A 24,959-nucleotide genomic window follows, 5' to 3' on the forward strand; every position below is an offset into this window, starting at 1 on the left:
GTGGTCCTCTGCCCAGGGAGCTGGGGACACATGGCTTTGCTAAGGTGAGGTCTTTATTGTTTGATAGTTAGCATCCATTTTGCATGGTTCATTTTAGTTCATTAATCAACTTGGCTCCATGTACTGGGGTCAAGTTTATCCTTTCTTTTAAAATTGAGTGTGGGTGTGTAGGTATGTGAGTATTCATGTGTGTGCTTGTGAAAATGTATGCATGTGTGGAGGTCAGAGGTCAACTTCATGTGTCATTCCTCAGGAGCCACACCCCATGTATTTTGAGATGGTCTCTGGGGGGAACCTGGGGCTTACCAATTAGGCTGGCTGGCCAGCATGCCCCAGGGATCCACCTGTTTCTCCTCCCTAGCACTGGAGTTATAAGCATTTACCATAATGCCTATTTTTTTTCTGTGAGATCTGGAAAGTTAAGCTTAGCTTTTCATACTTGCATAGCAAACACTTTGTTGACTGAGCCAGCTTCCTGACTCTCCAGTCTGCTTTTATTTCTTGAGCCCAAGTGATCAAGAAACTAGCCATAGGCAAAACAGCTGGCATATGATTTGGTCCCTGAGGTCTGATTCTTATAGTGAGCTTTCCTTGCACTTTGATTGCATAAAGATTGATCAAGTCTGTTTGTTTTGATACATAGCACAGTGCTCTTGGAGTCATGTAGACACAGATTCTAGCCCTGATGAGAGGCAAGGGTCATCATGGCGTTCGTGGACACAGATAAGTTCAGAGTAGGTTTTATGGGACCTTCATTAAGGCCACAAATGGGAAAGTTGCTTTACCGAACTGAGATGTCTCTGGTGGTCTTTCTCCTTCACATTTACAGAAAATGTTCATGATTTTAAAGTGTTTAAATGGAAGCCTTATTCAACTAGGCTTTATACTGTCTGTCCTTCAGAAAACCTAGACACTGCTTACATGTACAAAACAAAGAGGTAGAATAGAAGTCATCTTTAGAGAACAATGGGGAAGGCTGTCACTGGCCACTAGAGAGAAGCTGGTCTCTGATTAAGTCTCAACATTACCTCTGAAATCTTTGGCTTGGAGGCCGTCGAGGAGCCTCTGAAGTTCTTAACCAACCAGCAGGCAGGAGGCACAATCCTCTGTGGAGGTGAATTTGCCTTTGGTTTAAACCTCAAATGGACTGTCACCGAATCACTGTACGCTGGTAATTGGGGAGAGGACAGACTGGAATTGGAGAAAGCACTCACCAGAAAACATTGGTTGAATTTTCACCTTATTTTATGTAGTGGGTGACTGCCATGCTGGACAGGATATGCCTATAGAAGATGCTCTTAAGCCATTACCTGGAAGAAGGTGCTCAGGATGAATAAAGTGAAGTGGGCAGAAACAACTGAAGCAGGAGTGATTAATTAATCAAACCCATATGTGAGGCTCCATAAGGGCCCATCAGTAGTCTCTCTGGGATCACATATTTCCATCACGTCTTTGGCGGGTGCTGGAATAAAGCCAGCACATGACATCACTGACTAACAAGGTCCTACTTTGCCTTGTTTTACAACCTTTATTAAGATGCAGCCTTTGCTTCCCATACCACTGGTAAGTCAGGTTGCAGTGGAGGTCAAGTTTGTGTCCCAACCCTAAAGGAAACCATGGTAGAGGACAGACCCTGGCTATCCAGGTGTATTTGGATAGAGCCAACACTGTATTCAGTAGATCCTCTCAAGGACAGACACAAATTCATAGAGAACATTTCCAAAATTCTTCTGTATCAAAGAAGACACTGCCGACATGTGTCATCAGCTCACAGCATGGTTTCGCCATTGAAATTCTTAGTGACCTTCTACTGTGGATGAGGATTGAATGTGGGAACACTGGCCCTTCAGATTCCAGGGCTTAGGAGTTGTGAACTGGGACTAAGATGAATCAGCTGCTTCCTAAAGTGTGCTGGTGCCAGAGGAAGAGCCTTTGGGCTACCTGCCAGCATCCTAAACAGGCTTAAGTTAGAGTGTGGCAGAGCAGCACCTGTATGACACCCTTTGCAATGGGTGGTCTATTGTTAGGACATCTGTGCCTGTTTGGGTTTTAGTTGTGCTGGATTGTAGATGTTGTCTTGTGCTGAAGGTGACACCCAGGGCTTCATGTGTATTCCTCAAGGGCCTTACTATTGAACTACACTCTGACCCTAGTTGTAGGTTTTGAAGAAGTCTTAATAGTTTAGGATTGAGCTTGAGGATGAGTGTTTCGTCCATAGATTGGTTGGGTCTGTTGAGTCCAAAGTCAATACGGGATTAATTAGTAAATACAACAATACCATCATATTGCTCTTAACCCTTTACCTAATGACACATGAGCAGATATGTCAGGAGCTAGCAGGGGAACGGCCCGGTCTGCGTGTTATAGCTCAGTATGCTATTGTGGAGTGTGTCCTTTTGTTGTTCTTATGTGGGAAAGGAGGGGAAGCGTATTGAAAGAAGACTCAGTGGGATAATAATCTTATGGTTCAGGAGACACTGGTATAGAGCCTTGAATTAGTGTAAGAAAAATACATATACGTATTTAAATTGTTTTTTAAAAAGCAAGGAGGCAGAAACTAGATAGGAAATTCTTCCTTCCCCTTGACCTCTGTTCTTAGTTTCTTAGACATAATCTCTATTAGCAACTTCCTTGTATGAACTTAAAGAACATTTTTATTGTTGTGGATTTAGATATACACACACAAATGGAAGATTTCTCTGTCTCTTGATGTATTTTGGAATGTATCTCATGCCAGTATACAGGCATTCCCCATTCTTTCCTAACACAGCAATGCGGTAACTCATTGTGTGGACGAGCTGCCTTTCACACAGCTGTTCATCTCTGCTGACCTGCATTTGTTTTTGCTGTTGTAAGCAGAGCAACAATGGGTGTCTCTGAAACCCTTATTTATGTCCATGTTACAAGTATTGTTCTCTAATACACACTTAGAAGTGGTGTTATTAATTGAAAATACATGTATAAAATACTTAAATGTTGAAATAACTACAGACTTCCAGAAAATTCACAAGTATGATATGTAGAGTTTGGTCCCCCAACTCAAATCTCTTCAGTGTACATTGGTTGCCTGATGCATTAGCTGCTCCAGTCTCAGCATACTGGAGTGTATTTCCAGGAAGCCAGGACATGTCACTATGCCAGCATCTAGGTAAGGAAACCAGCCTAACCATGGTCACATTACTACTGCCTAATAGACCCCCATTCAAGTTTCTATAGCTAACCAAATAATGTCTAGTGTAAAAGTTAGCAAATATCATTCATCTTCAGTTCTGTAACTATTTCTGTGTGTTTTACTCTCATACATATGTGTTTCTCCAAATATGTTTCCTGAACTATTTCTGGATCTGTTTCAGATATTATACCTATGATCTCTTCATACATCAACATGTATCTGCTATAAACAAGAGCATCTTCTTCCTGATAACAAAAGGATTGCCATTAAGATCAGGCAGTTGGATGAGAACCAGCATTCCCATCTGGTTCCCAGACCTCATTCACTTTCTCTGATTATTCCAATAATGCCCTTTGCAGGTTAGGATCCAATCAAGGAGTACCTATTGGATTTAGCGTTATCATTTCCCTAACCTCAGGATGTAAATCTCCGACTACTTGTTTAGTGTCAAGAGCACTTGTTATGGGGATTTTATCTATTTTTATGGATGCTTTTCACTGATTGCATCCCTAAAGTTCACAATTTTCTTAACATGTTCACTCCCCTTTCTTTCCCCTCTGGTATCTTTTATGGGTTTTATTGAGTTTCATTGTTTATGCTGTTTTTAATTTTTCTTTAACTATTTTGAAGTTATGTATCTTTATTTAGTAATTACTCAATTTTTGCTGTAGGAAAATGATCTTTTAGATAAAATTTACTTTTGTAAAATTAGATTTGAAAAAAAATTGCAAAGGAGCAGAGAATTCCTATGTGCACTATACCTACATTCCTCTGCCTTTACCATTTACATTAGAACCCGTGCTACTACTCGGTTATTAGCCAATATCCATATGTTATCAGCTTTACCTAGTTTCTGTCTAGAAGCCCAGAGCTCATACCATTTATCTGAAGCCATTGTCCACATAGGCTCCACAGGCAGGGATGCTTTCTCAGCCTCTCCCTGATCGCCATGTTCTTAACAGTTGAGAAGGGGGCCCAGTTGGATGTTTTGCACAGTATTCCCAAATTGGGGTTTGTCTGTTGTTTTCTCATACTTATACTGAGAATATGTGAGTGTGAGAAGACCATTAGAAGTAATTTATTTCTGATGGTTTCTTTGCTTTTAAAGATGGTCTCACCATAGCAGGTACGGTGGCACACACCATTTTAGGTCCAGCACTTAGGAGGCAAAGGCAGGAAGCTTTGTATAAGTATCTATAATTATCCATAATTAGTACTAGACCTAGAATCCCTGACACTGAGTAACTATCAGACTCAGCAGATCAGAGATGGGTGTATGGTCTACGTCGGAGGACAGCTTCTCTGAAGAATGTGGCCTCTGACATGCCGGCTTCAGTTCCAGGCTGCAGTTGATTAGCTTCCTCCCAACAGTATGCACAGATTCCCTTTTCTCCATACCCTCTCCATACAGGCTGTCAGTCATCTCTCTGACAACTGTTCTTTGTCAATTAGAGTAAACTTTACCTGGGGGAATAACTTAGTAGTAGAGCCACGTTTGCCATACACAGTCCTTCCTTTCCTTTTTGTAGGCAGTCTTGCTAGGTAGCGTAGGCAACCTGGAGAGCATGATGTTCACGGTGCACACCACCATGCCTGGCTTTATTGCTCCTTTAACTTGTGTTTCCCCAAGGATTAGAGTGCTGTACATTATCTTTTTATTCATCTGTTGACCGCAAATATCATTTCTTTGGGGGAATGTCCCTTACCCATTTTCAACTAGTTTAATCTCTTGATACTGACTTGTGAGTTCTTTGTATATTTTGGAAATTGTCTATTGTGACACTAGGGTTGTCCCTTATTTGCACTAAAATGCTATGCTGAAGCATTTTAGTTTGGCGCAACCCTATTAGTCTACTCTTGTTTGCATTGGTTTTTGTGGTGCTGCGAATAGAGTTCTAATTTTAGTCTTCTGTGTTTTCCCACCAGCAGTTCCCGAAGACATTACCTTTAACTCCATGTACATTCTCAAAAAGCAACTGTCTGTTAGGGTTACACTTGGGGTTATCTCTAGGTTGTCTATTTTATGCCACTAATGTTCTACTTTTATTTCTGACAGCTTTGTAGCATACAGATTGAGTATACCTTACACAGCTTTTAGATCATTTTGGATTTCTCATTTTATATTAGACTTACCCAACTGTAGTTTGAAATCAGGGACATGATGCTTTTATGTTGTCAATGTCTGGCCCTCTCACTGTTCATACTGGCCTCCCTCACATGGCTTTCTCTTGCTTTCAACTGTGTCCCGGGATCTGTGACTTGTGATTGTTTTCTATTCTTCAGGTGTTTGTTTAAATCTAGACTCAGACTTGAGAAATGGCTCAGTCAGTAAGAGTTGGTTCCCTGCATCCATGGTGGGCAGCTAGCAGCCATCTGTAACCCATCTATCTCCAGGGAATCTGACACCCACTTCTGACCCCCAAGAACACACATGCATACAATTTTGTTGTTGTTGTTGTTGTTGTTGTTTTTTGAGATAGTGTTTCCCTGTGTAACAGTCCTGACTGTCCTGGAACTCACTCTGTAGCCCAGATTGGCCTTGAACTCAGAGATCCACTTGCCATCTTAAATTTAAGAATTAAGAAAAAATGAAAAGTAAAATCTAGAATCTCCATTTGAGACAAAATATGTGACATTCGTCTTTCTGAATTAAGCTTTTTACATTTAATGTTATAGTCTTGAGTTTCATCTATTTTCTTGCCAGGTATATGACTTCATTCTTCATGTAACTGAATAGTATTCAGTTGTGCATACATACCACATTTGAAAAATCCATTTATCACTGATGGATATCCAGGTTGATTCTTAAACTGGCTATATTCACTTGTGCTATAAAAGCACATCGACGGTGACATTAGCTGCGGCCTCTTCACTGTGATATGAGCATGAACAGATACTGAATTTTGTCCAATGCATTAGTGCATCTATTATGGTAATCATGGATTTTTGTTAGTATTCCATATATTGTATATATTCTATATATTGATTTAGGATGATTCTTTTTTTGTTGTTGTTTTTTTGAGGCTACATTTCTCTGTAGCTTTGGAGCCTGTCCTGGAATTCGTTCTTGTAGGCCAGACTGGCCTTGAACTCACAGAGATCCACCTGCTTCTGCTTCCCAAGTGCTGGGATTAAAGGCCTGTGCAACCACTGCAAAGTTTAGAACGATTCTTTTATCTCTGGAATGAATCCTATTTGACAGTGGTGAAAGGTGTTTTTAATGTGTCATTGGATCTTATTTGATAGTATTTAGTTGAGGAGGAATTCTGTCTTTGTATTTATGTTGTCCTGTGGTTTTCCTGTAGTGTTCTTGTCACTCTTTGAAATAAGAAAAAGTGAGTTTAGAAGCAGTTCCCCCTACTGGTGTGTGTGTGTGTGTGTGTGTGTGTGTGTGTGTGTGTGTGTGTGTGTGTAAAGATTGGTTATCTTTTCAGTTGTGGATAGAATTCCCTAATAGTGAAGTCCGGGAGACTTTTTATTATTGACTTACTCTCTTTAGTTAATTTTTTAATCTATTCCTATTTATTTCTTTCTCAGTTGGGTCTTGGAAGGTTACATGTGTTTGTGAATTCAGCTATTTCTTCTGTGGGGCTGGAGAGATGGTGCAGCAGTTCAGAACACTGACTACATCTCTAGAGGATGTGGGTTTGAATCCCAGTACCCACATGGCAGATCACATTTATTCGTAAGCCCAGTTCCAGGGGATCTGACCCTTTGCTGGCCTCCGCAGGCACTGCATGCACATAGTGCACTGACATACATTCAAGCAAATGTCAGTCATTTCTTTTAGATTACCCACCTTGCTAATAATTAGCTGTTCATGGCAGGCATTTAAGATCATTTGTGTTTCTGCGTTACCAGTTGCAATGTATCCTCTTTTATTTCTGAATTTGTTTGGGTCTTCGCTCATTTTTATTTGTTATTGTAGCTGAAAACTTAAGTAAAGATAAAGCAACAATGAAAACAAAACAAATCAAAAAGGCCCAGGTGAATGAGAAGTTGAAGTCCAGCCTCAGATACAGGAAATTGGAGACCAACCTGGACTCTGTGAGAATGTGGAACCTATCGGGTCAGCTGGTCTTACCTGTGTCCCCAAGGCTGGGGCTAGGCACTCATGTCACCATGTCCTTACACTCACATGGCAGGCACTTCGTCCACTGAGCCATCTTCCCGGCAGAGACTTCTAGTGAGTCTCAAAAATAAATTATGTCTGGCTTGTTCTTTAATCTTGTGCCCAGTTGTTAATCAGATTGCTGTTTCCTTTGTGTTTTGGGGCCCTCGGAAGGAAGTAATTTTGACTTCACTGATGCATTAGCTGATGGAGATGATGGGCGCCGAAAACCAGGAGGAAGAGGTAAGTCCTTACTGCCTGGGACTTGTAGCTCTCTGCTGTCTCTGTCTCTTTAAATGTTCAGTTTTATTTTATTGGTCTATTTATATTTGGGGGTATTTATTTTTCATGTGCATAGGTATTTTTGCCTGCCTGCATGTCTGTGCACTACATGCATGCAGTGCAGGTAGAGGTCAGAAGAAGTCATTGAGTCTTCTGGAACAACAGTTACAGATGGTTTTGAGCCATCATGTGGCTGCTGGGAATCTAATCCAGGCCCCTGGAAGAGAAATCAATGCTCTTAACCAAAGGATCACTTCTCCAGACCTGAATCTGTCTTATTGGCCTTAACAGCCCTATGTACTGCAGGAGAACCCGCAGACAGAGGCATTTAAGCATTTTGATCTTCATACTTACATAATTATTGAGGATCTCAAGAGATTTTTGTGTGTATTTTATCTATTGATGTTTATTATGTAAGAACTTAAAATGGAAAAGACTTCACTAATCAATTGAAAGTTAACATTAAAGATGTGCACATGCTGGCTGTGGTGGTGCACACCTTTAATCCCAGCACTTGGAAAGCAGAGGCAGGTGGATCTCTGAGTTCAAGACCAGCCTGGTCTACATAGTGAGTTCCAGGACAGATGAGTTACATAGTGGGACCCTGTCTCCAAAATGCATATTATCATACTTTAGACTTTCTTACTGTTGAGTTTTAAGAAGTCTTTACATATTCTAGACATTAAATCTAAGATATGTGGTTTCTGCTATTCTATATCTTACATTTTTGTTTCATTAACAAAGTCTTCTCTGGAGTGAGCAGTTTTAAGTTTGATTGATTATACTTCTTCTGTTTTAAGTTTGATTGATTATGCTTCTTCTGCAAGGTCTGAGAGCTAGAAACTCTGTATTCTTGGGCCCCATAGATTTTCCTATATTTTTTCCTTAAAAGTCTTTTTATTTACTGTGAACATCAAATTGCTCAAAATTGCTCCTTTGTGCATAAAACTACCTTTCTATTGAGTTGCTTTAGAAACTTTGAAAAAAATAAATTGAAATGTTACTCAATTTTGTTTGTTTAGTTTTGACATAGGGTCTTGCTGTGTAGCTCTGTCTGGCCTGGTACCCAGTTTGGCCTCAGAATCACAGGGATCTACTGTCTTAGCATCTCCATGGCTGGGATTATAAACCCACCAGACCTTTTATGTTTCATTTAGTGTTTTTGTGTTTTATTGAGTATCTTGTGTACATATTTATAATAGATATAAGCCTGCATTTTCTTTGTCAGGTTTTGGCATAAAAGTAATGCTGTAAGTATGATTTACTAATTTCCTAGGTACTTCCTGATCCACTGAAGTCAACCATCGGATTAAGCATCTTATGTCCTATTTAGCCACATTCTGGTCTCAGTGTCTCCTACAAAGCAACAATCCAGATGTCACTTGGTGCCAGGGTATCATTTGAAATCCGAGGTTCTGTGAGCTTCCTTTTGCTACCCTGGTAGGGATGAGTGACCACATACCTTGTTGCTTAAACAACAGGCATGCGTCTTATAACCACTGAGGGAAAATGCAGAATGAATATGATGGGCTGCCGTAAGCATCCTAGAAGGGCTGCATTCCTTTTGGAGGCTGTATGGAAGAATTTGTTTCTTCCATTTTTTACCACCCTCATTCTTTGGCTTATGGCTACTTCTTCCATCTTTAAAAACACGAACATATTAGAGGTTTTTTTTTTCCAGTTTGTCTGATTTTGTGTTTTTGTTGGTAGCCCAGGCTGGTTTTAAGACTCCTTATATAGTTCAGGCTGCCCGTGAACTCCTGATGCTCCTGAGTCTGCCTCTCAAGTGTTGGGATTGTAGGTGTGCCCCATCACACTGGCTTTTTAGGATCTTCTTTGCTGTCACCTACACACACGGTTTAGCATCCCTCACATTTTGATGCCTTTTCTTGTTCTTGCTACTACAGCTGGTACTCTGTTGAATAGAACTGGTGGAGTGGGCATCTTTGTCTTGTTCATCATGTTAGAAGAAAAGCTTTCAGTGTTTGATCCTTGACTGTGATGTTACCTGTTCTCTTATCCTATGTGGCCTTCATTTGATTCAATGACATTACTTTCACCATAGTTACTTTTCTAGGTGTTGTGAGAAAATACTCAGAGAAAAGCAACTTAAGGGAGGGTTGTTTTTTGTTCAGTTTGAGAGAGTACAGCCCATCATGTTGGAGAAGACATAGCAGCAGGAGTGTGAGTTGGTCACATTGCATCCATAGTCAAGAAGCAGAGAGGGGGGGGCAGCTGTGCTGAGCTCACTTCATGCTTTTTGTACAGTCCAGAAGGTGCCATCCACTGTGGGTGAATCTTTTCAAGACAATTAGCCTAGTCGAGACAATCACTTACTACATAGGTAGAGGCCTGCCTCCAAGATGGTTCTAGAATTCCTCAAGTTAAGAACTGAGATTAATGACACCATAACTTCTATAGCTAATATGCTGAGAATTTTCATCAAAAAGCTGTTCAGTTTCGTCAAAGTCTCTTCTGTGCCTACTGAGATGATTACATTATTTCTATGGTTCATACTTTTAATGTTTATTGATGTAAGTTCTGCTGAACAATCCTTGTATCCCAGGCATAAATCCAGTTTTGATCATGGTGTGTAATCTTCTAAGTGTGCTGTTGAATTCAGTTAATTCAATTCAGTTAATTCTGCTAATGCTTTCCTGATGGTTTTTGTCTCTGTTCATGCAGTTTTGCTTGTTTGTGGCATTCTTGTCAGACTTTGGCATGAGGGTTATGTTGATCTCATGAAGTAAATTTGGAATTATTCCCTCCTCTTCAAATCTGCAAGAATTTGAGAAGGATTAGCTTTAATTTTTCTTTGAGTTCTTCAAAGAATTCATATTTATAGCCATCTGTTTCCCAGATATTTCTTTGTTGGGAAGTCTTTGATTATTCAAATTTTAAATGATTATTCATCTGTTTATATTTTTAGTTTTCATAATCAAGTCTTAAGCATTTGTGTACTTCCAGAACTCTATCCAACTTGTGGGAATATATTGTCCATTGTATTTATTTAGTATTAGTTGCAACATCTCCTTTCTTATTTATAATTTTGAATGATTATAGTGAAAATAAAGATTTTTTTTTTACTTTTTTTTTTATTAAAAAAGCCAACTCCAGCTTTCCTTCCCTTCCTCTACCCATTTCTATGTCTCCTTTTGTTCTGTGGAACAAAACTAGGACATCAATGTAAATAAATGTATGCTTACCTCTGAACTATACCTCCAGCCCACCGAACTTGAACTCCATTAAAGCTTTTTGTGGCTTTTCTTTTCTTTAATCCCTTGTCCTTCTTGCTTTCTCCACATCCTCCTGCTCCTTCTGTGCCTCTTCTTTCTCATCTTCCCTCTTTTGAGACTGGATCTTACTGTCTTGGTAAGTAGTCCTGGCTGTTCTCCAATGCAAGGTTCTTCCACCTCAGCTTCCTGAGTGCTGGGCGTACACCATTTTACCTGGCCTTTCCAGCTTTTTAACACTTTTTTTTCTCTTATGGGTCACAATTCTGTTGTCAAACATGTGAACTCTTTACCAAGAATTCAATTCTGAAATACTTCCCTCTGAACTTTTTATGATTTTATATTTAAGCAAATGTAATCCATCCATTTGCATTTAATTTTATATAAAATGAAACCCATTGCCTTTTATTTTGGAAGTCTAATTATTCCAACACCTTTTGCTGAGAAGATTCTTTCCTCTGTTGAGTTGCTTTGCATATGTATAAAAAACCAAAGTAGATCTGAGGTCTTTTGAGCTCTTCATTCTACTCTGTTGCCCCGTGTATCTAGCTATCTGCTGCATCTTGACAACTGTAACTATAAAATGAGCCTTTATACTAGGTAGAGTGATTCATCCCACTTTATCCTTTTCAAGGTTTTGAAAAACTAACCTAAGATTTCTGCCTTTCCAGAAAAATTTTAGATCAAATATAACTATTTCTAGAAAAATAAATCAGTAGGACTTTTATAGGCTTGCACTGAATGGTGTGTGTGTGTGTGTGTGCGCGCGCGCATGCATGCGTGAGAGAAAGAGAGAGAGAGAGAGAGAGAGAGAGAGAGAGAGAGAGAGATCAATGTGGGAGCTGACATTTCACTCTGTTGAGTTCTCCATTCCATGAACTCAGTATGTATCTCTGTTTAGATGCTCTTTATTTATAACTTTCTACCTATAAGTTTACTTTATCTGAATATAGTAGTTTCCCACACTGTTTTAAAGGTATATATTTCATTATTTTGTTTTCTTTTACTTTATGAATGATGGGTTTTGGATTCCATATGTTCATCGTTATTACATGTTGATGCCAGTGATTCCATTCCCAAGATGCTGCTGAATTTGCTCACTAGTTCTCCTGTTTACATTCTTTGTGGTTTTCTATGAAGATGATCCAGTCATCTGAAATATGGACAGACTGACTCCTTCTATTACAATCTACATGTTTTCTCTGCTTTTAGTTGTAGAACTTGAAGCACTGTGTGACAGTGAGCTTGCTTTGCTCCTGATCTTACAGGAAGACAAGTCAGTCTGAAAGACTCAGGGACTTCTTTATTCCTAAATTGGTACAGAAGGTCTTTTTCATAAAATGTTCTAGATCTTTTCATATCAGTGATATACCTATATGACTTTTCCTCTCTAGGTGGTGCATTGATTTATTTTCAGGTGTTACCTAGCTGAAGTCTCACATTTCCATGGTCTGAACAATTCTTCCCTTGCTCCTCCTTTTTGGGAATTGAAACCCCAAGCTGTCTGTCTTGCCCATCATTCACTGTGACATAATATATATATGTACATATACATACATATATATATATATGAAAACAAAGTGTATATATACACACACATATATATATATATATCACTATACTTTGTTTTGATTTCCCACCTCTCTCTTACCTCCTCTTTTTTTTATTTCTTTGCTTCCTTCTGTGCATCTTGTGAATGTCTTGTGCCTAAGGAGGACAGAAGGTGTCAGAGTCCATGGACTGGAGTTATAGACAACTGTGAGCAGACATTTGGGTGCTGGGAATTGAACCTGGATCAAAGTCTAGTGCTTTTAACTATGGAGCCATCTCTCGAGCTCATATCCATTATTTCTTTTGATGCCTATGCTTTCATATCCAGGAAATATCACTAAATATAGTATCACAAATATTTTCCAAACTGTTTAAAAATAGCTTTTATCTTTAGATCTCTGATCTATTTGTGGCTGATTTTTATATATGCTATAACATGACGGGCAGCTTCGCTCCTTTGCTTCTATGCTCATGCTGTTTCTCTCTGTGTATTGCTGTAGCGTTGTCATTACTTTTCCCTTTGAATGTCTTCAGTTAGAGAAATAATCATGGCAAATTCTAAAGTTTAATAGAAGAAACTGTAGTGGCATTTCAATTGTATTTTAATAAATAATGCTTGCCAGAAGATCAAAGAGTAAAACAGCCACACTGGTCAGCCTTACAGATCAGGCAGTGATGACACACACCTTTAATCCCAGTAGCCACACCAGTTTGTCATAGAAACCAGGCAGTGTACGCCTTTAATCCTAGCCCTAGAGAGGAATATAAGATGGGAGGAGACAGCTCTCAGGCACAGTCTCATTCTGAGAGTCCTGGAGGCAGGATTGCCATTTTGGGACGGAGGTAGAGGTAAGAGCCTGTGGCTGGCTATTTTTCTTTTCTTTTATTTCTTTTTTTTCTTAGTTTTTCAAGACAGGGTTTCTCTGTAGCTTTGGGAACCTGTCCTGGAACTAGCTCTTGTAGACCAGGCTGGCCTTGAACTCACAGAGATCCGCCTGCCTCCACCTATCAAATGCTGGGATTAAAGGCGTGCACCACCCCTGCCTGGCCTGTTTTGCTTTTCTAACCTTCAGGTTGAACCCCCATTTCTCTCTCTGAGTTTTTATTAATTGCACTTCAAGAAACTGTTGAAAACTTCGTGAGTGCCATGTAACTGCTGTAAAAGGAACCCATATTTCTAAAAGAATCTGCTATGTGTGTCTGTGCCTGTATTTTAAGCACTTTCAGTTTATAAGGGTATTCTCTATACATCGTAGAAAATGCCAGTTCACTCATCTCCAGCATTTTCTGTAGTTAGTTTCTGGATTAATAGTGGAGGAAAGCATGTTTGAAACTCCCGAGGATCATGCTTAAGCTCTGGAACTCCTGGGCCCATGTGCTCGGGATATCTGGGATCATGTTCTAGCTCTGCTCGTCAAGGGGTGAGATATGGAGCTGCATTCTTCTCTCAGTCCCCGTTCTATGAAGAAGAGTGCTCAGAATCTCCCTCACTTGAAACCTTTTCTATCTGTTTCGCATTTCTTCCCAAGTGGTTATGAGGTCATACAGGGCTTCAAGCCCTGAGACAAGAATACTCTATTCGTGGTGTGGCTTCTTAAGACTATGATGTGAGTATACATTTTGTTATTAAATGTATGACTCTTGCTGTCTTCCCTCCCATTTTCAGAGAGATGGGACCATGTCACTACTACTACAACTAGAAGGCCAGGAACAACTAGAGCACCATCAAATTCTATGGGTAAGACAAGCTCTCTGAGGAGAGAAGTAAGGAAGGATTTTCTCATCATCTGCTTGTTTAAGTGAGTGTTTTAGTCAGGGTTTCTATTGCTGTGATGGAACACCATGACCAAAACCAAGCTGGGGAGGAAAGGGCTTATTTTGCTTACACTTCCACATCACAGTTCATCACTGAAGGAAGTCAGGACAGGAACTCAGTCCTGGAGGCAGGAGCTGATGCAGACACCATGGAGAGGAGCTGCTTACTGGCTTTCTCCCCATGGGTTGCCTAGCCTGCTTTCCTGTAGAACCCAGGACCACCAGCCCAGGGATGGCATCACCCACAATGGACTGGGCCCTTCCTCACCAATCACTAATTAAGAAAATGCCCTCCAGGCTTGCCTACACCTTGATCTTATGGAGTCAATTTCCTCAAAGGGGGTTCTCCTTTCAGATGACTCTAGCTTGTATCCAGTTGACACAAAAACTCACCAGGACAGTGAGTGATTGTTTTGTTTGTTTTGTTTTGTGGTCCCCAGAACCAGGTGATTTTAACTTGGCTGATGCCTTGGATGATCAAAATGATCTTGATGACCGCAAAAAACCAAGTGTAGGAGAAGGAGGAGGTAAGACCTAGCTGCTTGAAATTACCGACCAATGCTACAGTTCCTGGGAGGGTCTGCTTTGTTGACTGTAATAGCATTCAGTGCCATCTAGAGAACTGTAGGCCAGGCCACTGCAAGCTGCAGAACCCTACAGTAGTCATGCTGAAACTTTTTCATCTAAGGATTTCCCAAATTATTGGGAATCTCAATAACTTTGTCTATATGGGTCGTATCCCTCAGTGTTTATCATCCGTATATTTAAAACTTAAAAGAACAGTAGTATCGGTCTAAAATTATTAATGCTAAAGCCACACATATTAACATAAATAGCACAGTTTATGAGAAATTACTACATGTGGCTTGATAAAGCAATTTAGTGAAAAGAGTGGCATTAGTTTACATTTCTTAGAAATTTCTAGAATGCTCATCTTTCTAGGAGATACCTGGATTCTCATATTAAGATATGCACCTTGAAAGCTGTCTTCTGACCTGCACATGTGTACTGTGCCTGTGCATGCACGTTTATGTGTGCATGCGGAGGCATGTGCACACACACATAGACACACAAATAATAAATACAACTAAATTTAAAGGGGTTTTAAAACAAATATGTAAAAGAACAATAAATACAAATGTTTTAGTAACTCTTCCTCACCCAGTCACCCTTTAGTTACTTTTCTAGCTGCCCTGACCAAATACCTGACAGCAAACAGAGGAGTTCATTCATTCATTCAGCTGGCTTATGCTTTCAGAAATGATTGGGTCCCAACAAAACTCCACTGGTCATGTTGGATCCACACTCAACAAGCACAGAGAAAGAGACAGGAAGTGGACTAGTGAAACTCAAAGGTCAGTTCCCAGTAACATATTTCCAAAAGCTGGGGATCAAATGTCCCAACACATGAGCCTATAGAAATATGAATGCAGTTCATATTCCTATTTGAACTGCAGCACCCATTCAATGGACTTGCACCCATTTGTTGTTTTGAAACATTGCAGGCTAGTTTGGAAAACCTTGTCGTCTTAAGGTTTCTCAAACTTCAGTGTAATGCCACACTTTATTATGAAATCCAAAAGCCACATCTACTACTAATACCACCAATGTCACTGGAGAAAGTCTTCATGTTATGGGATGCTATTAGACTCACTGTAACTGATAAGGGCCTCACTTGGAATCTCATTGACAAGTACCATCGGTGTCTGGCCTGAACTGATGAACTCATTTCATTCAGTTTTAGGGAATGCTTCCCAAATAATCAAGTAGGTACAACATTCATTCTGCAACAAGAGTGGTCTCTTATGACACAAAGCAGATAAAACCAATTAGAACTGAAACAATCATACAAGTGACTTTTGTGAATACTTCTAGTACTTTAGAATACAGCAGGCAGGATTTAAGCACTCTTTGCATTTTAGCAATAGGACATTCAGGAAGATGTGCACCTAATAGTTGACTAGAAATAACAATCCTGCTGCTTGTGTTAGTTAGCTATGGTTGTGTGAGAAAGTTAGAGAGCTTTTTTTTTTTAAAAGAAATGAGTTAAGATTTCTTTGTTCAGTTAAGAGTTTCAGATAGCTGCAGTTCAGGTACTGTGATGGGATCTCATCTGGGCTAAGGTTCTCTTCATAACAAGGTCATGTAGTTTGTTGATGGAGTGTATTTCCCTTCAGCTATAGGGATAGTGGACCCTTTAAGATCAGTAGGAGAAAGAGGACAGATTTCAGCTTCCCGTTTCTGAGCTCAGGGAAGCCCAAAACAAGCTTGGAAAGAGATCACTTTGTTAAGTCAGGCTCTTAATTACTTTGACAAAAATCTCATCTTTGGCATATGATGCTCTTATCTTCCTTCCCCTCCTTCTTCTCCCCCATCTCTCTTTAACTTTGGCACCAGGCATGGTTCTCGGGGCCTTATATGTGCTGTATCACTGAGCCACACTCCCAGTACCACAGAGAACATCCAAGTGTCATTGCCGAAATTTATTAATCTGATTTCTTGCTTCTGAAATAGTTTTGTCACTGAAATGCCTTTTTTTCCTAGATTTATCAGACAAGGATCTTGAGGACATACTGGGAGATGGAGGAGACAAACCTGGTAAGAATAAAGGTAGGAAGATTTCTTCATCCAACTTTACACACCTAATTCTCATTCAAGCACTTACCAAGTAAAGCCTGCCATTCTTACTCTCTTCTGGAAAATAAGCCTTCGACATTTCCACTTGTTACTTGGGGTGTCTCGTCACTCTTGGAGTTGGGGGCCCATTTGTAAGCTTTTCTGGAGAAGCTACCTTTTCCCTTCTCGTTTTTTAAGCCAAGGCGCTGCCTGAGCTAGTGCCCCCATCATGATAGAAGCATATTTAGGAGACTACACCAGAAGCCTGTGGTAGGACAGTCAGAGGCCTGCTCTACTTGGAGATCCAGTTTTCCGTGCAGTGGGAGGGTGTAAACGTCACATGATAATTATTTTAAAGAAGTACCTAGCAAATCAGATCTTCTAATAGTACCTTTGCATTAAAACTAGTTTAGGACTGGTAAAAGTTTTCAATGGTTCCAGAAGGCTCCTGTATCCTCCTTACCCAGTTTCTCCCAAGGATCCTTGACTGCAGGTCCACAGTCATAGATTATTTAAAGTAGGCAGCTGACATCTGTACAATAAAGTCACCCACTTCCCTTCTGGAGATTTTGTCAGATCTCATCTTACATGCACTGGTGTGTGTGTGTGTGTGTAAAATTTTATCACACGTGTATATTTCAGTAGCCATCACCACAGCTGGGGAGACATAATAAACCCTCTTCATGCTGCCTCTGAATAGTCACATTCTTTCCAAAGTCACATGTTTGCAGTTCCCCCAAGTATTAATGATTGAAAGCTTTCATCATAGCATAAGTCAAATGGTGTCTTAAGCGTGGGGTGTGAGGTATGAGCAGACTTGTGGTGTGTTGATGTTGGAACCTGTAGGTGTGGAACACGACAGCTGTGACCTCTTGACTACAGTCGGCTGTGATAAGATGTTAGAATGATAAGGTATGGTGTTTGAAACCCTTTCCTTATTAGTCCCTGCTGTGATGGGAAATCGTGGCAGTGTTCGAAGGTTGCAAGTTGTGAGTATTATCTTGGTTGAACACTTTAAGGGTCCCTCCCCAAGTCCTGGCTGAAGTAGTAACATTTGCTTCTTTCTTGCAAGCATCGTGCCTTTCATATGGGAACAGTGTTCTCTTTTGCTTAAAGTGTACTGTAGTCACATTTGTCCCCAGCAATGCCTTTCCAGATGGTGTCATCTCTAGGAAAAAGCCCTCAAAACCTCTAAATGAAACTTCCAGGTGTCAGGAGAACATGGAGCATTTAAAGGGCAAACCCAGCAAATGAGCCAATTACTCCTGGGTGACAATTGGTATTTCCAGATGGGGAGATGAGAGCAGCGGTTGCGTGTTAGCTTGCCCAGGATTGAAAATCTGAGTGACATGCCAGGGGCTTTTCTTCATTAAAAGTACTTCTTTTAGCAAGGAAGAAGTGTTAGGAAATTCTTTAATTAGGCTCCTATTGGAGCTTGTCTTGTAAAGAATAATCAATTGTTGGCTTCAGTTATTGCCTCTGTCATCATAGGTGTCAGGGACATGGATGAGATTCACAGACACCGTCCCTTACACCAAAACAAGCTCATGAAGGGGGGTGAAGGGAAAGCATCACATTTACATAAATTATAAACTCAATTAGTGCACTTCCCAGACTTGAGTCTTCAAGACATAGCTTCAGTTGTTGTTCTAGAGTGGATTTCTGAAGTAATATATTATCTGCTGTATGTTGTTTCCTCAAGACATTATGGCAGACTGTGTCTGGCTCAAAATGAGTTTGTTACTGGGTCCTCTTGCATCTCTTAAAGTTAGTTGCTTGTAAACCCTCCACTCCTTTCTTGCCCTTCCTGGACTCAGATTGTTGTCCTTTTGCCAACAGCCTCCTTCTTTTTCCAGCATGGATGGAAGAGGTTCCAGAAAGGTCTCTTTAGACTTGTTTCCACAATCTTTCCAGCTTTAACCTGAGGAAACACACTAGAGCTTGTGCTGCTCTACAGAGTAGAGACGGGGCAGACACTCCCGGGCCCACAACACACAGGGAGTGTGGCATGAATGTAGGGGGATTCTGAGGATCTACCCTTAATATGTGAACTGGGTGTTTTACTGTCCCCTATCAGATCGGGGCAAGAGAACACCAGGGAATGGATGAGGTGTGACTGGGGGAGTTTCTGCAGCTGTGAGGTTCCCTGGTGGTTAGCCCAGGCAGTCAGTATGTTTTGACATGGTTTTTCCATTTGATTTTATTTATTAACTGAAAGTCATATGCAGCAATGTCTTTCCCCTTTTTTGTTTATTCCTTTTTTTTTCCTGGCAGGGTCTTATTTTGTAGCCCCAGTTTGCCTGGACGTCATGAGTTGCCTGCCTTAGCCTTCCAGATTCTAGGTTCAAGGGAGGCACCACCATTCACAGCGTTATTCATTGATTTAAAACATTATACTTCTCTTTTTGAGACAATAAAAGCACATTAAAAATATCTAAAAGCTCTAGCTGTGTCTTGTTGAAAGTCTGGGACACTCACAATGTCCGTAAACACTTGAACACCTCCCCAACAGTTGTAGACATAATCACTCTACTGTTCCACGATTCTGTGTGTCCTTGACAACCGAATGCGTCAGACACTCAGCATGAGCCACGAGCTGGGCTGCCATCAGAGAGGGGCAAGCACGTGCCTTGTGTCCCTGTCTCTCCTGGTAAGTGGCTCTGTAGGATTCAAGGCTGACATCCATATGTGCATTGTTGTCTTTGTATCTGAGACTCCTCTGTGCACAACAGAGCTTTTTTCGCAGCATCTTACTCCATTCTCTTTTGCTATAATAGAATGCCCAAGGCAGAGTAATTAATAAAGGAAAGAAGTTTATTTACCTCACACTTCTGGAAGCTGGAAGGCCAAGAGTGTTGGCTATCTGTTTAAGGCCTCATGTCGCACCCTAACATGGCAGAAAAACAAAAGGGCAAATGAGTGCAGACCCATGAGACAAAACACAGGGGCAGGCTCTCTTTGTGAAAACCCAATCTTGTGACAACTAACTCAGCCCCAGGACAAAAGCGGTACACTGCCACAGTGACAATCAGCTTTCCCCACGGTTTCCATGGGGACAAGATTTATTCAAACCACTGCACACAACTTCCTTACTGACGTAATGACTCTTATTGTGCAGGGTCCATCCAAGTAATGGTGCTTGCTCTACCTACGTGGTTCCTGTCTCTATGGGACCTGCTATAGCAGTGGTTACTACCATTGCAGCAGCGGTCTCGGCAGCAATGCTGGTCACTGTAGTTACATCTAGGGCCCCTGGAGATAGCTATTCTAACTATCTGTGTGAATAGGTATGTATCCTGAAAACAAATTTTAGTAGAATGTATACCATAGAAGGAAATCTTGGGCTGTCCTCAAACTCAGGGCAGTCCTCTTGCCCCAGCCTCCCAGGAAGCTTGACTGTGTGCTGGGATTACGGGTATGTGTTCCTATACCCAGCACATGCTCCTTTTAAAACCCGTGTCTATTCAATAAACTCAGGGTATTTTTCTCTGTTATGGAGATGATTTTGAAATACTGTCAGAGACTACTTAGTACTGTATTACTCCATAATTTATTTATGCTGTAGCCTAGTTTGTGTACTGGCTCCTCAGCTTTTCAGCTGTACACAGGGCTTTGAATGCTGTGGGGCCAACTGAGAGGTTGCATTTGTTTCTGTCAGACCAATTCCGGACACTAACATTGCTGGGTCATAAGATGCATACATTTTAAAAAAAAAGTTACTCTAAATGACATTACCAACTGATTTCCCATTAAGGTGGCACCAACCTCCAATTGCCCTGCTAGAAAGTAAGCAGGTATCCATTTTCTCCAATACTAACCTCAATCCACCAAGCATTATGGTTTTGTAATCTTTGTGAATTCAATCAGAACAAAGCATTTGCCCTAGTCACATTTTTCATTTCCTTGAATCTGTGTGTTGTTAGAAACTCAATATATTTTGTGATCTGTTCATGTCCTTGGCCCATTTTTTCTCATTGTTTAGTAACAATTTATTTTATATTATAGAGCCCTTTTTCATATATTACGAAACATTTTATTTAGTTACTTGACAGTTGATGGACCACTGTACCAAAGGTCATAATGAACGATGTATGTTGCTGTGAACATCTGTATAAAAGTACATAGAAGTTTTGACATGGGCACAATTTTCAACTGTATCATGGATGCCTGGGCATTGGCACATGCTCAGCATCTGCTGGGGCCTCTGTGCTGGGTCCAGACATGATGGGAAGGATCACCTGGAAGACACATGCTGTCTTGTGTCTCTTGTCCTTTTTGATAAACCCCCAGAGGTCAACCTGAGGGCTCCACCCTCATGACCTCGTTTAATCATAATTATTTCCCAAAGGCTTCCCTTTCAATTACCATTAACATATGACCCTAAAGATCAAGCTTCGGGCAACAGGAATTCTAGGGAACATGTTCAAACCGTGGAAGTGATATTGTTAGTGCATGCCATAACTTTCTTTCATGTTTCCAGGAGCTGCTAAGTGTTTCCACGGAAGCTGGGCGATTTCTTCCCCTTACTGGCAATGTATGAGGCTTCTAGTTTCTCCACATCCTTCTTTTCATTTCCTCCCCTCCTAAAGTGTGGAGATGTTATGGCATGCTGAGCTTCATTTGCATTTTCTGCTAATTAAGTTCCCTTCTCTGATACATATTTGTCAGTACTGGGGGATTTATCATTTAGCTTTTTTGTTTGTATATTTGTTCATTTGTTTTGAGAAGGGCCTCTGCCTTCCAGTTCTCTACTTCAGTCTGCTAAGTGTAGAGATTACAGGGATGTGACTTTCCCTTCATAGGTACCCCAGGTCTTTCTCTCCCTTTTTTCCCCATCTCATTCTTTTGTTTGGTTTTTGAGACTGTGTCATCCTATAGCCCAAGCTGCCCTTGAACACATAATCCTTCTGTATTAGCCTCCTTGTGCAGGACTTTAAGTGTGTGCTACCACAAGCAGTTCATTGCACTTATTTATAATGCTTTTGAGGCACAAGTGTCTCTGCCTCTCTTTCTCTGACTCTCTCATCTACTCTCATTCACTTGCTCAATTTTGCTTATGCGTTTACTACTGAAGCTCTTACTTTTCATAGAATCTTTTCTATTTTTCATTTTGGACTTTATGATCATGTTTAAATGATACCCTTTGCTCCTAAGATGGTATAAATGCTGTCCTAAAATGTTTTGTGGTCTTATAATTTTATCCATTTGATTTCAGTTAGAAATTGATTTTCATGAACTATATTGAGTTGTTTAATGCCAGTTGGATTTGTCCCTTGCCCTAATATTATCTTTACACACTGCGTTTTGTAGAGCAGCTTGGGTCAGCAGCCCATGCTCCAAGAAAATGAGTGGACGTCAGACCAAAGAGGGATGAAGACCATGACTTTGGCCTGAGTAATTCCAGTGATAGGCCAAGGTGGCTCACTTTGGTTCAGGTTCATATGACAGAAGGATTTAAACTGAGACACACACACACACACACACACACACACACACACACACCCTCCCTCTTTGGTCTCTGAGCTCCACCCATTTTCTCCAAGCATAGGCTGACCCAAGCTGCTCTACAAAATGCAGTGTGTAAAAGATAATATTAGGGCATGTGACAAATTCAACTGGCATTAAACAACTCAATGTGTGTGTCTGTCGGTGTCTGTGTGTATATTTTGCACATAACATGGAAGCTAGATGTCAATGTTGAATATCTTTTCTTAATCACTTTCCACCCTAGTTTTTGAGACAGGGTCTCTTCACTGATCCAGAAGTTCACCGGTTTGGCTAGGCTTGCTCTCCATACTGTCTTGAGATGAAAGGAAGAAAAAGTCGAATCACTAAGTCTAAACTCCAGGAAGCTGGTGACATGAACACATTCACAAAGGGCACCTGTGTGGATGCTTAACTTTTAACCTTGGCAGTGAGCACTTGTTGGACAGCAGAGGGGAGTGACAGGCCAGCACCATTGGCCTCTAAGCACTGGCTGCTGAAATCTCAGTGTTCGTGGATCTGCCCTCTAGCCTCCTCTGCTTTCTCCAGCAGCAATGATGCTGTGAAAACTGTTGGTGCTCAGCTGCATATGGGGTGATGATGCGTGCCTGCAAGTCTGTCACTCCAGAGCGCTGGCTTTCAGCTTTGGCTCATGACCCCCTTGGGGTTGCATATCATGTATCTTGCATATTGGATATTTACACTACAATTCATGACAGTAGAAAAATTATAGTTAGGAAGCAGCAACAAAAATAATGTTATGGTTGGGGTCCCCACAACATGAGGAACTGTAATAAAGGGTCACAGCATTAGAAATGTTCCAGGGTGAGGCAGGAAGATCTGGAGTTTCGGGTTGGCCTGGGCTATATACCCCGCCTCAAAAACAGAACAGAACAAAAATGCTGGTGCTGTTTTCATATTTTTATTTAACTATTTAATGTTTTATGTGTTTGGGGGTTTTGTCTGCCTTTGTGTCTATGTACCATTGCATGCCTGGTGCCTAAGGAGGCCAGAAGAAAGTGCTGGATCCCCTGGAACCAGAGTAATCCATGGTTGTAAGCCACCTTGTGGGTGCTGAAAATTGACTCAGGTCCTCTACAAGAGCAGCTGGTTCTCTTAAACCCCTCTTTTAGTAAATAAGCAATCAGAGATCTTTATAAAATGCTTTTAACTAGAAGATTCAGCTCCACATAGTAATATAATAAGCTTTATTTTCTCTCCCAAGACTTGTTTTTACAGTAGTTTTAAGCTCATAGCAAACTGAGTGGAAGGTACAGAGTCCCCACATCCCACCTGCTCATTCCATAACCTTCCTTCACTCCAGTGGAGTGTTTTAACACTTAGAAACCTAGACCCTTTGACTGGTGAGGGAAATGTCAGTGCTTGTCGCTTCCACCATCCTAGAAACGTCTCTCCTAAGATAGTCCTCCCCCAATTTCCACCAAGTCCTGAGAACATCATCTTCTGTTAGTGAGCATAAGACTCTAGGATGAACTCAGGACAAGTTGACATGGCAACCTGTTGCTTATCAAGGAGTTGTTCAGCAGGAATGGGGGGGTCCTCCCTCTGGAGAAGTGTGCGTGTGTTAGCCTAACAGTTTTATCATGTGATGATAATATATCACCATAATCAGAGAAATCATTCTGTTACAAGGAACTGTCTCCTATGCCCTTCCCTCATTCTCCCCAACCTCAATTAGCATTAGTGTTAATCTGCTGTGCATCTATAATATTTAAGAACTTTTTGGATATGAAAATATTAGATGTGGCCTTATGTCTTTGCATGTATTTATGTTTCAACTATCTTGGACTAGATGTGCAGCAGATACTACTTGGTGTTGTAATTTGCACTCATGTCTTTTTGGTCATCCTTCATCTGCCTGCAAGCCTTTGCTCCGTCCCTTGTAAGATGGGGATGCTAAGTGAACTGTCCCTAGTGGATAATGAAGAACTAAGCTTGAAGCCAGAGCCTAGAGAGTATTGTATGTAACAAGAGCTCAATGTATAGAAACAATCATTTCACTAAGCTTTCTGGAGGCCTGAACCTACTCATCTTGGGGCCTTAGGGATTATAGCAGATACTGAATGCCTTTGTTCTTTCCCCAGGTGGTGGCGGTTATGACAGCACTGATGACCCTGGATCTGGTGGGTATTTATGGACCAAGGTTTCTGTTGGACCCACAAGGAAAAATAACACTGGACCACTCTGGTCTTAGAGTTGCTCTTTCCTGGCCTTCCCCAAATGTTTCTGTTAGTCAGCTTTCCATCAGCATGAGAAATAAAAGAAGATAAAGCATATGTTGCTCATGGTTTTAGAGGTGCTAGTGCATGGTCTCTTGACTCGGATGCCTTTGGACCTGTGGACAAGTGAACTATCATGGCTAATACCCATGGTGGAGAAGGCTACTCAGCCTACCTCATGGGTTCTTAGCAATACATAGCTGGCTGTTATAACAAAGCTCTGAAATTTGTTCCACTGCAACTCCATCCCTTGTTGAGGATGCAACCTCATGATCCAATTACTTTTCAACGGTACTACTGCTCTTCATTCTGCATAAAGGACAGCCTTCACCTCATGAACCTTTGGAGGGATAGTTCACATCTGAATCACCACAGTTACCAATAGAATCAGGAGGCAAATAGTAGAGAAGAGCACCCACTCAGTGGACGTAACATGAAGAGTTAGGCCCTGGGAT

General features: G+C 40.9%; 1 protein-coding gene across 2 annotated transcripts in view; it reads left to right on the forward strand.

Moving 5' to 3' along the window:
• Cd99l2 (CD99 molecule like 2) overlaps window positions 1–24,959 on the forward strand; it is a 79,900-nt gene that overhangs the window by 45,620 nt on the left and 9,321 nt on the right. The window contains exons 2-6 of one of the 2 annotated variants that reach the window (XM_048457547.3): window positions 7,458–7,526; window positions 14,016–14,087; window positions 14,605–14,691; window positions 16,709–16,762; window positions 24,370–24,408. In XM_048457547.3, the coding sequence (XP_048313504.2) occupies window positions 7,458–7,526; window positions 14,016–14,087; window positions 14,605–14,691; window positions 16,709–16,762; window positions 24,370–24,408 (321 nt within the window). Of the gene's footprint in view, window positions 1–7,457; window positions 7,527–14,015; window positions 14,088–14,604; window positions 14,692–16,708; window positions 16,775–24,369; window positions 24,409–24,959 lie in introns of both variants that reach the window. The other variant, XM_048457546.3, reaches the window with a different exon arrangement.

The sequence above is a fragment of the Myodes glareolus genome, chromosome X (assembly GCF_982192425.1).
Source record: "Myodes glareolus chromosome X, mMyoGla1.1, whole genome shotgun sequence".
Lineage (NCBI taxonomy): Eukaryota > Metazoa > Chordata > Mammalia > Rodentia > Cricetidae > Myodes > Myodes glareolus.